At 38.9% G+C, this 14,535-nt stretch overlaps 1 protein-coding gene across 4 annotated transcripts in view; it reads right to left on the bottom strand.

The window, feature by feature from the left end:
• Nucleotides 1-14,535, bottom strand: part of LOC149571036 (serine/threonine-protein kinase 12-like) — a 352,869-nt gene that overhangs the window by 318,008 nt on the left and 20,326 nt on the right. For all 4 annotated transcript variants that reach the window (XM_089808374.1, XM_089808379.1, XM_089808382.1 and 1 more), the window contains exon 3: nucleotides 9,236-9,316. In XM_089808374.1, the coding sequence (XP_089664500.1) occupies nucleotides 9,236-9,316 (81 nt within the window). The remainder of the gene's footprint in view (nucleotides 1-9,235; nucleotides 9,317-14,535) is intronic.

The raw sequence follows: 14,535 nt of genomic DNA, 5'->3' as shown, positions 1-14,535 counted from the left end.
GTGCAAACATATCATACATGGCATCAAAATCCGCAATTTCGATTGAAGGCTGTGGGAGCTAATACCAATTCTGACATGGTGGTCATATGCCTAGACATTGCAGACCAATCCCCAAGCTCGTGCCCCTGCTGTTACCATCAAATAAATTTCCAGTGCTCAAAGACTGCCTATTGATTCTTACAAAACGTTGATGGTTTCCAGTATAAGTTAGCTTACACCCCCACGACCATTCTTCACTGCTACGCTTCTACTTCCATTGCAGCATTTCCACTTCCACTTCCCCGTCTGATGTCCCAACTATCTTTCTTTCTTTCTCACCCACCACTTATTATCATTTATACCCCATCTTTCAACCAGCCGATTGGCTTGCATTAGGATCTCAATTATATCATTCCCAACAACCCATTCTTTTCATTTACAACGTCTTATATCTCAAGGATGATGATATTCAAGGCACTTGTCCAGAGGAGCGCAAAAGAGAAGTAGATATGGCGCAGACCCAGCTTCAAGGTATTCCTGTGAAGCCTTCTTTTCCAATGGCTCAGGCACACCTATCACTCCAGCCTTCTATCATTTTTCCAAAAACCTGTATACCACTTCCAAATCCATACGCTATTTAAAACTCCAGAGAATCCGTACATTGGCTGTGGAAACCGTACGGGCAGTGCATTCTAAAATCCGTACAATGGTTAATTAAAAAATTGACTCCAATTTCCGTACAACAACCAATGGTATTGTCAAATTCAAACTTAGAAAAAATCCGTATGCTTCTAGACTTTATAATATGCTTTGCAACCTCCGTTCCATGACTTTATAACATGCAGCCTCGAAAACCGTACACTACCTTAAAAAACCGTACAGTGAGAAGGCTTAAAAATCCGTATGGTGCTCTTTTTTTTTTCTTTTTTTTTAAAATTTAATAGCAAAGCCAATTTTCCCTTTGACCGTCATCATCGTCAGTCTGTAAAGATGAAGGGGTCGCCCGAAGGTTATTCTATGATGCAGAAGTCTTTCGACCGTGGTATACCTTCAGCTTTGAGCCATTCACCGCCTGAGGCACTTCCTGTCCATCCAAAGTCCATAATTTGATTGCTCCATTGTCCCCTACTTCTTGGATCTGGTATGGCCCAGTCCATCTAATTTTAAATTTGCCTTGCTTAACTTCGTTCCTCCCATCGTACTTCAATACCCACTGTCCTGGTTGAAACCGGTTTAGCTTGAGGTGTTTATCGCGCCATACCTTATGCCTATTCTGTGTGACCTCCGTCACCCACTGTGCCAGCAATCGTTTCTCCTCGAGCTTGTTCAATTTGTACAGCCGCTCTCTCAAACTTTCCATGTCACCCAACTTGTTTTCCAGCGCTATCCTTACGCTCGGAATCATGAATTTCGTTGTTCGTACTGCCTCCTGGCCGAACATCAATTGAAACACTGTGTGTCCTGTCATTACTTTATATGCTGTATGGTAGGCCCATAGAGCAAAAGGTAACTTCTCCTCCCAATCGTCCCCTTCGACTACGCATGATTTGTATATAATTGATACCAGGATTTTGTTGGTAGCCTCGGCCTGTCCATTTGCCCTTGGGTAGTACGGACTTGATAGTGAATGATAAATTTTGAACTCCGTGGTGAGCAGTCGGATCACATGATTTACAAAATGTCTGCCTCTATCACTTGTTAATTGTAACGAAATGTCGTACTTGGTAATAATTTGCTCGTAAATAAACTTTGTTGTGCTTATTGCTGAGTTATCTAGTAATGCCCGTGCCTCCACCCATTTGGTTAGGTACTCTGTCGCGATGACAATGTATCGACACCTGATTTTGCTCACCTTCAGAGGTCCAATGAAATCCGACCCCCACCTTTCAAAGAATTCTTGAGCGTTTGACGGGTATAGTGGTATGAAGTCTCTCTTGAGTGGCTTCTCGGCTCATTGGCAAGTGTCACATCCAACGACCCATTCCCGTGCGTCATTGTACACCATCGGCCAACACAGACCTACAAGAAATATCTTCCGTGCAATGGTATCAGGTCCCATATGCCCCCCTGTTGGACCCTCATGTGCTTCCTTGAGTACCCGTGGTATTTCTTCTTCTAACACACATCGTCGTAAAATGTGATCTGGTCCCATTTTGTAGAGTAGTTCGTTGATCAATTGGAAGGTACAGCTCCTGATTATTAACTTACGCCTTTCATTTGGTGACATTTCACTTGGAAACTGTCCTGTCAATAGGTATTCTCCAATGCTCCTGTACCATGCTGGCACTACTGCGATCTGAAACAATTGCGCATCGAGAAAGTCATCGTTCACTCCATCCGCCGGTTCCCCTATTTTGATTCTTGACAAGTGGTCTACGGTAACATGTTTCTTCCCCGGCCGCACAATAATCTTGAAGGTAAATTCCTGAAGAAGAAGTAACCAACGGCTAATTCTTCCTTGGATGACTGGTTTGTTGATCATATACAACAGGGCCTGATGATTGACATAGAACACGAACGGAGTAGCCAGCAAGTAATGTCGAAGTTTCTGCACAGCATAGACCATCCCCAATGCTTCCCGTTCGGTCGTACTATAATTTTGTTCGGCTTTTGATAGCAACTGACTAGCAAAGTAGATCGGGTGATCCAACCCGTGGCTTCCTGTTTGCGCGAGAGTTGCTCCGATCACATAGTTTGATGCATCAACATGCACATGAAACTCCTTATTCCAATTCGGGTATGCCAAAATAGGTGTTGTAGCTAGTCGTAGTTTGAGACCTTCAAATGCTTCATCCTATTCCCTCTCCCATCTGAATGATTCTATCTTGCAAGTTAACCTATCCAACGGATATGCTACCTTGGCAAAAATTTTGATGAAACGCCTATAATAACCTATATGCTTGAGGAAAGATTTTACCTTCGTCACATTGGTGGACGGTTGCATCTCCAATATGACTCACACTTTGTTTGGCTCTGTCTTCAGTCCCTCCTTATGGACTATGTGTCCGAGCAACCTTCCCTGCGGAACCATAAATCTACACTTCTTCAGGATCAGGGCCAGGCGCGCGTGTCGGCACCTTTCCATACACTTGCCTAATGCTGCCAGATGTTTGTCCTCCGCACTGAACACCGACCAATCATCCAAAAATGCCTTGAAGTTTTCGACGGAGATCTTATCAAAGATGTGTAGTATGATCCGCTGAAATGTTGCAGGTGCATTGCACAGATCGAACGGCATCCGATTATAGGCATACACCCCATCTTGTACGAAAAATGTCGTCTTCAGCTTATCCTCCTCTGCGATTGAAATCTGATTGTAGTTGGAAAAACCATCCATAAATGAGTAGATCTCGTGTCCCGCTACCTCCTCCAGGATGCTGTCCATGAATGGGATCGGGAACGGATCCTTGATGGTGACTGCATTCAAGCATCTGAAATCGACGCATATTCGGATCTGAGTGGAGTCCTTCAGTGAGATCACTATCGGGATACCCATTCACTGGTGTGCACCTTGAAAATAATGTCGACCTCTAACATCCGATTGATTTCCTCTATAACCCATGCCGCATAATTTTTGTTCATTCTATAGGGCCGCTTCCATATAGGTACTGGTCCTTCGATCAACTGAATGCAATGCACACACAACTCCGACGGTACTCTTTTCAGGTCCTTGTATGTCCATGTAAACACATCCTTATACTCTAAAAATATCTTGAATGGTGTTGCCTTTAGTACTGGGTCCCAGTTGTCCCCCACTAGTATGTTCCGTGGTTCGGCTTCGTCTCCCAAATTCATGGTCTGCAACGTGACTTCATTGTATTTGATGGGTTCCCCTTCAATGAACTTATGTGCCATGGTCACATCGAGTGACGCATTCCCTTCCTTCATTTTGGTGAACTCCTTTGGAAATTCATCAATACATCATAGTCCTCTATTTGCCAATGGTAGAGACCATTTACTGAATCCAAATCGTCATCTCCTTCCAGTTGTAGAACTCCCTCCTGATCTGGTTCCATACTCTGCCCCTTTTCATCCTCTTCTCCTTCGAAATCTAACGATAGGGCTTCTTCCCCGACCATTTGAGTGTGCAGATCGATGACATACTTCCGGCCTTTGCTTTCAAGTGATAAAGTATATTTCTTCCAATCGTGCTTTGCCTGGGCTTGTATCAGCTACCCCCGACCTAGAATAGCATCGTACCCTTTTCGCCTTAGGGGAATCACGACGAAGTCCAACAAGAATGGTTGTGTTCCAATCGTCACTGGTTGTGTTGTGAGTATTCCCAATGGCTTGATTCCATGTTGATCGGCTGTTAACAACTGGAAGGTAGGTGGCCACAATGTCGGTTGTCCCAACTTTTTCCAAGTATCCTCTGGTAGACATTGACCCCAGATCCTTCGTCTACGATCGTGTCTGTTAGCACAGTTCTGAGAATGCCCATTTCGACAACAGCTGGATAGCATCCGGATGAAAGAGCTAATAGCATCGAGTCTTCTGCACTTGCGCCCCCCTGTTTCTCCTTTTCTTGCTCTATTGGTTGCTTAGAAATCGAGACTATATTTGTGAGTGTCGTAGGGAGATGAGGCATAGTGAGCAACAGATCATTGATCCTGACGGGTACCTCGGCCTGTAATATTTGTCATACAATGTTTTGTTCTGCGTAGTTCCGCACAGAGGTACCAGGTGTGTCGTTTCTCCCTACGTTGCTCTTTGGATCTCTGCGTGGGCTTCCTCCAGTCTCTTCTTTTCCTCCGTCAGATCAAGGTAGAGCTTCGCCTGCTTCCGAGTGATAGCCAGAACTTCTTCCTCGTCCGTCCCGACAGTAATCAAGTTTACTCCGAACTTCGGGCACTTAGCATCGTCATGATCACCAAGTCCACACCATCGGCATAGCAACTTTGGTGTATTCGCCATTGTGCACTCTCGGGCGAAGTGACCCCACAAATTGCATGCGCGGCATTGGACTATCGGCCGTCCATTCGCATCCTACTGGATTCAACTTCTCCCGCCTTTATTGTTGTTGCTGCCATTGTTGTTGTTGTTGTTCTGATCGCATCGATTATTTCTATATCCACCTGATGTGGCACCTTCCGTACTAGTGTTCCCACTCCCTCCTGACGGGGACGCCTCCTATGTCAGAAACACTTGCTGCAGTGTTCTTGTTTTCAAATTGAAAGGGAATTCCTTTACCGAGTGTCCCATAATCTAGAAAATCTCACAAAAATGGTCTTTTGAGCATGATCCCTTCGTATGACCTTCTTTCTTGCACTCCATGCACCATAGGTCATTGCCCTTCGTCTCCTTGTTCATTTTTTTGAACTCCATCATCCGAAGCATGTCCTTTTGAAGAGCGCGGACCTTCTTACTACTGCCTTTATCGTCGCTGCTATCTTCTCCTGAAGGCTCATTGTCATCTGAATCGGATGAGTTGGTCTTCTTCTTCTTCTTTGTCTTCTATTCACTTTTGAGGTTCAATGCTCGATTGTATGCTTCAGTATATATCAATGGTGGCACGATCTTCATCTTTTTCCGCAGCTTCAGGTGAAGGCCTTCAATGAACCATCTTTTCTGGAGCCCATCTGTCGGCTTATTCTCCATTTTACTGATTAAGTCTTTCAACCTCCTGGCGAAGACCCGTACTGTTTCATTCTTCTTTTGCTTGGTATCGAATATCTCGGCGACGATTTCATTATCGTCGCGCAATATTTGAAATTCTACGAAAAACTCCTTAATATTATCCCAAGTGTTTAACTTCTGTGGATCTGTGTCAGTAAACCAATCAATCGCAACACCTCGTAGGGTGGCGGGAAACTACCGGACCCATTCGTTCATATCTGTTATGCCATTTGCCCTCCAGATCGTTTCACATGTTTTATAATGTCGGATCGGATCGGCAGTTCCTTCACCATCAAATTTAGGCAACTTTTCTTTTGGTCCTGCCATTATTACAAGATGTTGTGGGTTTTGTTGTGTACCTCCGTTGTTTTGCACTCCCACATTGTTTTGCACTCCCGCGTTGTTTTGCACTCCCGCGCTGTTCTGCACACCCACGCTATTTCCAACACCCGCGTTGTTTTCGATACCCGCGTTATTCCCGAAACCCGCACTGTTTTCAACACCTGCACTATTTCCAACACCTGCGCTATTTGCAACACTCGCTCTATTTTCGACAGTCGCGCTATTTGGTGAAGAAGGGTTTTCGTCAACTAAAGCTGTCTGTTTTGGAAGTATATCTCGGACGAAGAGTTCACTCCACGCTCGTGCTCCCTCGGCACTCTGGGCCATGCGAGTCAATCCCCTTCCGTCTGGATTCTCTTCCCTCGGTGTATGCAGGTTCAGAAACTCCTCCCTTGCTTCTTCCACCAAATCGAGCCGCTGTCGAGTCTCTTCCAACAATTTTTCAGTGCTTTTGTGTCCATTGGTAACTTGCTGAAATCTCCGTCTGCGTTCAGCATGTTGTGCCAAAATTAAATTTTCCTACGCGGCGCGTATGTCGTCCTTTTCTTTCAACTTATTCTTATTCTTGTTCAACTAATTCGGCATTTAGTCTTCATCCGTCTGTCTGTGCACCACGTCCATTAGGAAACGGCGCCAAATATTTTCCGTACTAGGTAAAGAAATCAACGCACAGACCATAGATATGAATAACAAAACTTCTTATTATTATTCGCATATGCCAAAGACATTACATTATGCTTGATAAGATAAGATGAATACAATGCTTCCCGAAGGGGGTATAAATACTTTCCGAAGAACCTTCCCAAAGGAGTCCGTCAGCCACAAACATTATGTCCACTACAACTATTTACCCGTCGGCTACAAAATCTTTACCGACGACGTCGGCTATAGAATACAAAAACACCGACGACAATCAAGTCGGCTGACAATATCTTCAATTTTGGGGTTTGTATTGTCAATGTTCAATGGCCATACTCTATTTTTAGATACTCACTAGAGGAACAGCAATATGGTTAGTGCATGAATTTCTATTTTTTAGTTTTGCTTAGCAGGTGCCTGGATATTTTTATTTGATTGGGAATTATAATCCAAATCTTTATAATTAAAATAACATAATTATTAAAGTTAAATACAATGTTTAACTTTAATGTTATTTTAATAAGCTTAAATGGAATGTTACCTGGACGCCTAAATGAGAATTATAAAGTGACTTCATTTTGGCACCTACGAAGTTACAAGGTGTTAAATAATTTAATAAAACGTTTTGAGGAGATAGGTGCCAACATAGGGAGATATAAGGAAAATATAAAAATTATTTCATAAAGTAACTTTATATTAATTAAAAAATTATAAGAGGTCAGTTTATTATTATCCCCAATTACAAGTAAATATGAAAATTGAAAAGGGGGGAAACTAATTGGGTTTTCCAGAAGCTTCCTTGGAGATTTATAAAAGGGCTCTTTCAGATCTCATTTGGAATATACTTGGTTTTATTTAATTTATCTCTAAGAAACTTGAGAGCTTTGGCTTTAATTTACAGGAAATTTGAGGATGGGAGGAACCCTTGAGTTTCTTGGTTGTGTGGATGAAAACTCATTCAACCTATTAGATGGATTCATTCTGAAATTCACATTGATCTTGTTGTAGGCATTTGGCATTAACGAGCTGGAAATGTCATTTATTTGCAGGCTTAAAGCTGCTAAGGTTTGTTATTTGCTGGATTTCATATTTTTCCAGCTAAAGAGACTTGATTTGGACTAAGATTTGGAAGCCAATTAAGGTGGAATAAAAAAATTATCACAGCTACAATATTTTATGAGATTTTGGCACAAGGGGTTGCATATTTTGGAAGGGTTGAACAAGGTGCAGCCAGGGTTTGAAGATAGTGATCTACATCAGAACTTTTGAAGACAATTGTTGTTGTTATCAACCATTATAGTCATCCTTTGAGGCAATTGTACCATCTTTAAGTTGTTCGGATTTCATTCTTGATCCCATGTCATCCTTTGAGGCAATTGTACCATCTTTAAGTTGTTCGGATTTCATTCTTGATCCCATGTATATGAGGATTAATGGCAATTTGTAATAAACCTCGAGTCTGAAGTAATCAATTCTCTGATGTAAATTATCAGACCTGATTTGAGGCTAATAAAATAGTTTTTCATTGAGAAATTTATTATTTAAGTTTTATGCATGTCCTGCCCTTTCATTTCTTCTCTCATTCTTCTCTCATTCTTGGGCATTCAAACCAAACATCAAAAACAAAACAAGAACCCAAAAAACAGAAATCAGACCTTGCATGCAAAATGTTTGACAAAATGTCAAACATCCAAAATTAAAAATAACAAATCAGATTGTGTATGGGTTCTTACACAAAACAAGGCATAGCATGAGATTACCCTAGAGAGATTTATGTGAGAAGAAATTCCAAAAGAGTAAGGCAGATTGCATTCCCTCGCCACTACCTTTGCTGCAAATCATAACCATATTTTCTTTTTTGAGTCTTCAAGAACACCAATAATCTATAAAAAATATTCCAACAATTGAAATTCTCCGCAAATTTCTTAGATGCGCTCTCCTCTACTGGCCTAGAACTGACATACAAAGACAGACAGATAGCTTGATAGTCCATTTTACAGTAACTTTTGAAAAATGTGTCCATGAGACTGCAATAAGCTTGGGATTGGAAGAAACCCAAATGCCTAGGATCATAAGAGACATAATTTGAAACTATTAACTTTCTCTTTCACTTCTTCCTATTAAAATTGCATTTTAAAACAGGGGAAAATAGCAAAAATGCCACTGGGCTGATATAGAGATTTGCACACAACTATTTCCATTAGACGTTTCTGGTGAAGAACTTCACAGTGATGGTGTTGGTTACCTCTTTAAGTGGAAATTTCAATATCCATTGTGATATTCTTTTACTTCTGTTATCTTGTCCTTACTTTGTAGATAACTAATGATTAATGTAATTCCTTCTTAAAGAATAAAATGGATTTTGCACATAAAAAAATTGGGAGTCAAAGTCAGGTTGTTACATGCATACTTAAACTAAAACAGATATTACCAAAGCCAATGGCCTCCAATCTTTCATAACCTTAAATAAAACATTAGACAATTGTGAATAAGATAAATGATAATTCAAATTCAGAGAATCAAAATGAAGTAGGATTTCACACATTGTCTAATTTCAATATTTTATATCTCCAAAAATAATACAGGTCCAACTTGTACTGAATGAGGATTAACCATCTACAAATATCCATATTATGTAGTTAAAGCAAAGATGAGTTACATCGCAGTCACATTCGCCTCCATAAGCCTCAAGAATCTTGCATATATCTTTGCGATTATAACGTCTAGCATCTGCCAAAGGCTTAACCAACAAAGTAAACAAAGTCAGTACATGAAAATAGCTTCATAGTACTAAGTCTGAACTGTAAGTAGAGATACTCAAAATGTTGAAAGAGGTGGTAGTAACTGTAAAATACTACAAATATTGAGATGTGACAAAAGCTTAAATAAAGCTATAGCATGATGTTTACCTGGTCTGAAACTTGATTATGTCATATAACAATTTATTTATCATCAAAAAACTTCTGTGAAAGCTAAAACCAGATTGTCATTTTTCAATCCTATCAATTTCAAATTGCAAAACATTGTATTGTAGACCATATAATTTGTACACCAATTCTAATTTATATTAGTAATTAATAAATTACTAATGATTATCAGTTAATGATTGATAAATATTTTAAATTGAAATTAAATTATAAATTTAATTACTAAATTTTGAAAATTTAAAACAATTTCAATAATATAATAAATATTATTTTATCATTTAAATTATTGAAATCAATAAAGCCAGAGAAAAGATAACATAAGTAGCAGTGGCTGCCATTAATAAAAGGTTTACTCCTTTTAAAATGCAGCCAGGTGCCCTTCATTAAAGATTTACTCCTGCCTTTCATATAAGGTTTGCTCCTTTTAAAATGCAGACAGGTAAAAACTTCAGTAACTCAGCTGACAATGAAGATCAGCCATAAAGAAAATGATAAATTTCGGTCCAAGTCAGAAATCCAAACAAAGATGACATTAGGTTGACAGACAGCAGTAACAAAACAAGGAGAAGCTTAGGTTTTTCAAACAGATGAATAATTGTATAAAGTCCAATGTTTCAAAAAAAAAGCATTTAGTATAAGGTCTGTTACTGAAAAGAGCTAGAAAATGTCTTAGGATTGTAATATTTTATCTTTTAGATTATTTCATGTCATGGATATCGCTAAAATATTTCTTTCATTCATTAAACATATTATTTATTATTATTTTTCTGACAGTTTTAAAAAGAGGAACTCATTTTTAAAACATTGAATATTTTTATAAGTATAATCCATGTAAAATAGTTATCTTTTATTAAACATGGTTTTAATTATTATTTTTACAAATAAGATGTATACCAATTTGCAATTAGAAAGATAATGATACAGTATTGATGAATATTAATATTTACAGATGAAATGAAAAATCTGGCTAAGGCAAGAACAACTTTGATAGTCAGAAAGTTGCAACAAATACAAATCTCATAAGGATTTTTTCTCTTTTATAAAACTAAAGGGAAAGTTAGACAGATGCACCTGTTTGATATGGGTCTCACTTTGGTTCAATAAACTGCATGATACCAAAAGAGCTCAACAAATCTCCTTTTATAAGCTTTCAAAGATTTTTCTAGAAAACTCAATAAAAAAATTCTTTATTGGTTATATAAGCATTAGTCCCTGAAAATCTACCTATGCCTCCCACTTAGAGTCAAAATATTGCATTGGAAATCTTGGAATTTGGGCAAAATTCGACCTATCTTGGGCAATTTCAGTCCACACAAAGTTTCTAAGGTGTTAACCATAAAAACACCTTCCCTTTCTAAGTTGTTTTTGTCAAACTTCGCCAAGGTTAAGGCAGATTTCAAGAGACCTTAATGTTTTGGGCTAGATAAGGGGGTCGAAAATTCGGAGTTTTTGGGCATTTTTGCCTGAATCAGGTCGGATTCTGACCTTATGTGGGCATTCTCAATCAACTCAATACTTGTGCGGGAGGATTTATACAAATATAAAATTTCAGTCAAAAGGGGGGAGGATTTATACAAATATAACAATAACATTTCAATCAGGAGGTGGGAGGATTTATACAAATATAACATTAAAATTTCAACTCAAGGAGCAAGAGGACTTATATAAATATAACATTTAAGCTAAATTTAGTTGTTTTCTTTAATTTATATTCATATAAATACTGTTAGGATGTTTGAGATAAGTTTCAAATTCATAGGAGTTATAATAAAGAATCTAGATTTTGGTGGTTTTCAAAAAAATCCAAACTTAGCCAAATTTCAGGATTCAGAATTGCTTCAGCGATGTTACTTCCCTCAATCTTTCATGTCTTTCCAAGATCAAATTCAAGCTAGAGCAAGGATTTTCTAAAGTTTTTAACTCATTTCATCCAGTATCCCTTAGTTTCAATTGTATATTCTTAACAGACTTGGCTCAACTCTTGCTTACATCCAAGACAATCATTACTACCTAGGAGGCAAAAATTGCACAAAAAATAACTTCCTTGACTAGAAGACTTGGAAAATGTTGCCTGCTAGAACCACCTAAGACCATATCACTATTGTTTCTCAAGGAAAAAGAGGGAATCCCCATTGCAATGGGGCGATAGTGTCAATACCTCACAACAATCCCAAGTGACACATAAGAGTGGAATGGATGATTGGCATGAGATGCTTCCTTCTATGGAAAGAGCCAAATTCTACAAGCCTTCCAATTTGTTACCCAAGGATGGTCTCTATTTTTGGATACAAGATAGGGAGGTAGTATTGTGGTAGTTTGGAATTTCACCTATCTCTAGTGTAGGAAAAAAAAAAGATTTTTCAGATAATAGGGTAGGTATGTTGATGTTGTAGCTCCAGTCAGATAAATCCCATAAGATTAAATTGAATATATTTTATTTTGTGAGATATAATTATATATACATGGGACATGTCTCTCCTTGCCTCATCCTCAATATAAATGCGAGAGATCGCTGCATTTGGAAAACACATAAAATACAGGCAGTATTATTACATTTGAAGTGATCCCAAACTTAACAAGGTGGATGGCCATTTTTCCCCTAGATTCCAAGTGGAGCGCTCCCATGGGTAGTAATGTTATAGGGAATTCTCAACAGCTCAAGGATACTTCTTTTGGTAGATTTATGTGCACATACTTATCTAGTCACCCTCAAGATATATTATGATTCTTAGACCTAGGATCTATGGGTTTACATGATAGATGGAGTGATTCTCAAGTTGTTGCACATTGATGACAATTAATTCAGAGTAGCACAACGGATTTCTAGAGCAATATCACTAAGATTTATATGGAATTTTGTATTTAGATATCATGTCCCCTCTTCTCCATGTGGAAACTATTTGTAATTTCACCTTATAGCTCATTCAGTCTTCCATGAGCTATAAAGTAAATGTTAGGGGGTCCTCTTTGTGGTGTGCTTATGGCACCACCCCTTTGGCGTAGACATATTTCTTATTTAAAACATTGGCACCAATCTAATTATTTTTCGACTTGCTTATTTTGAGAGGTGTTTGATCTAATATATATTTGTCATTCTTGGAACATCAATAATTATTAATTATCGATCATCTTTGCATCTACCTTTTTTGCGGGTAGATAATAGTTGCTTATGTGGTAGCACCCTATGAATTAGAAGAAAATGGGGAAATTTAGCCTAACTTGCCCAAAGGACACAAGAAAGGAACCTCATTCGAAAACAAACACCCCTAGACACTAGCAAAAAATTAGAGTAGGATAGTTGATCCTAGCATGCACCAAGTGAGGTCACACAATGAGGACTCATCCCACAATAAACCATCCCCAAATATAAAGAGAAGAAGATAATAATAGGACAATTGGTTCTAAGATTTCACTTTGTTCTTAGATAAGATAAATTTATTAATGTCCAACAAGAGACCACGAGATTCTAAGGGACTAAAAAGCATACAAGGAGGAAATTGCCAACACCTAAAGCACCAAACGATTTCCATGAGAAGAAATAAACAAGAAATCAAAGCAACAACAACCAAAGAGAGAAAAACCAGCTAATTACTTCTCACAGCAAGCAGTAGTCAAGAACCGAGGGGTGGTCCCCTGGCCAAGGGTGAGCACTAGAAAGTCTCAAAGAGTCACTGGAAGTTGGGTGATGTTGCCGAGTGTAGCCTTTGCGAGGTCTCACGGACCTGGTGTGACTCAAACAATGGTAAAGGGGTCTCAGTTGGGGTTATAGGCTTTTCAACAACCTATGGTGTGTTTTGGCTCTATTTGAGGGACTTCCTCTAACATGTTGGTTCCGATGAGCTCAGTTGACTTAGAAGAGTTGAGTGATGCTCTCAGTTTTTATTTTGGGCTTCTGGTTTGGGCTCCGAGAATCTTGGAGGGGAAGTCTATTTATAATAAGTCACCCCACCAAGTTCATACATCGTCTTTCATCATCAGGATCACTTTGGTGTTGTCAAATTTTAATTATGATGCTTCTTCAGCTATTTTCGCAAGATGGGTGAATTATTATTATTATTCATCTAAATACACTGAGGTTGTTATTTTTGTTGTTGTTTGTTGGTCACCTTGGTATCATAGCTCATTGGAACCGAGACGAAAAGTTTTAAATCATGGGAACAAGAAACAATGGCCTTGTGTGTCAGAATATTAAGTTATGGTGGAAAAGGTCATTTTTAAAGCTAAAAGTAATTAATAAATTATATTAATGGCACTTTATTAATGTTGTGTGTGCGAAGCTTCTTAAGTGAAGTTCTTTGGGAAACTTGTGCTATTTTAAGATTATAAATATGAGGCTATTTGATGGGAAAGGCGTCCAACTATTTGATTATCTTATCTTTCTTTGTTGTCTTTGTGACACTTCTTTTGTGCCCTTGCTGAAGTATAAGGGTTTGGGATCTATAGCTAAAGTATTGTAGATCCAATTTGTTTACTGCATAGGTTAATTAAGAATTGCACACAGATAATGAATACGAACATGAACAGAAACAACAGAACTCTTATTATTATTCGCATATGCCCACAGTACATTATACTTCGATGATAAGATATGATGTCCCTACAATGCTTCTCGAAGGGGTTATAAATACTTTCCGACGAACCTTTCTGAAGGTATCCGTCGGCTGATACAACTATTTACCATCGGCTATATAACAAGAACTTTTACCAAAGGGACCCGTCAGCCGATGCACAATTTTTGCCGACGACATCATCCCCCCCAAAAAAGAAAAGTCGTCTCCCAACGACTAGCAAAATTAGGAGACAACCCACAGTCAAGAAAAAGAAATACTAGAGAGAAGAAGGAGGGGTCCCAGAAGAGTGTTGTTGACGACGCAACTCATACACATGGTCAGTCCAGATGCGCAGATCTGTCTGAATCTGTGAATTAACTTCTACGGCCTCCTTCAGTAGAAGCGCAGCATCCATAGCCTGCTTCTTGGCCAACTGTAACTCATGCTCTGCTGCATCTTTATCCTGGATAGCTGCGTCCTTC

Source organism: Cupressus sempervirens, chromosome 2, assembly GCF_028749045.1.
Source record: "Cupressus sempervirens isolate cs-2001-9-10 chromosome 2, ASM2874904v1, whole genome shotgun sequence".
Classification (NCBI taxonomy): Eukaryota; Viridiplantae; Streptophyta; class Pinopsida; order Cupressales; family Cupressaceae; genus Cupressus; species Cupressus sempervirens.
This window is presented reverse-complemented; position numbering and strand designations above follow the sequence as displayed.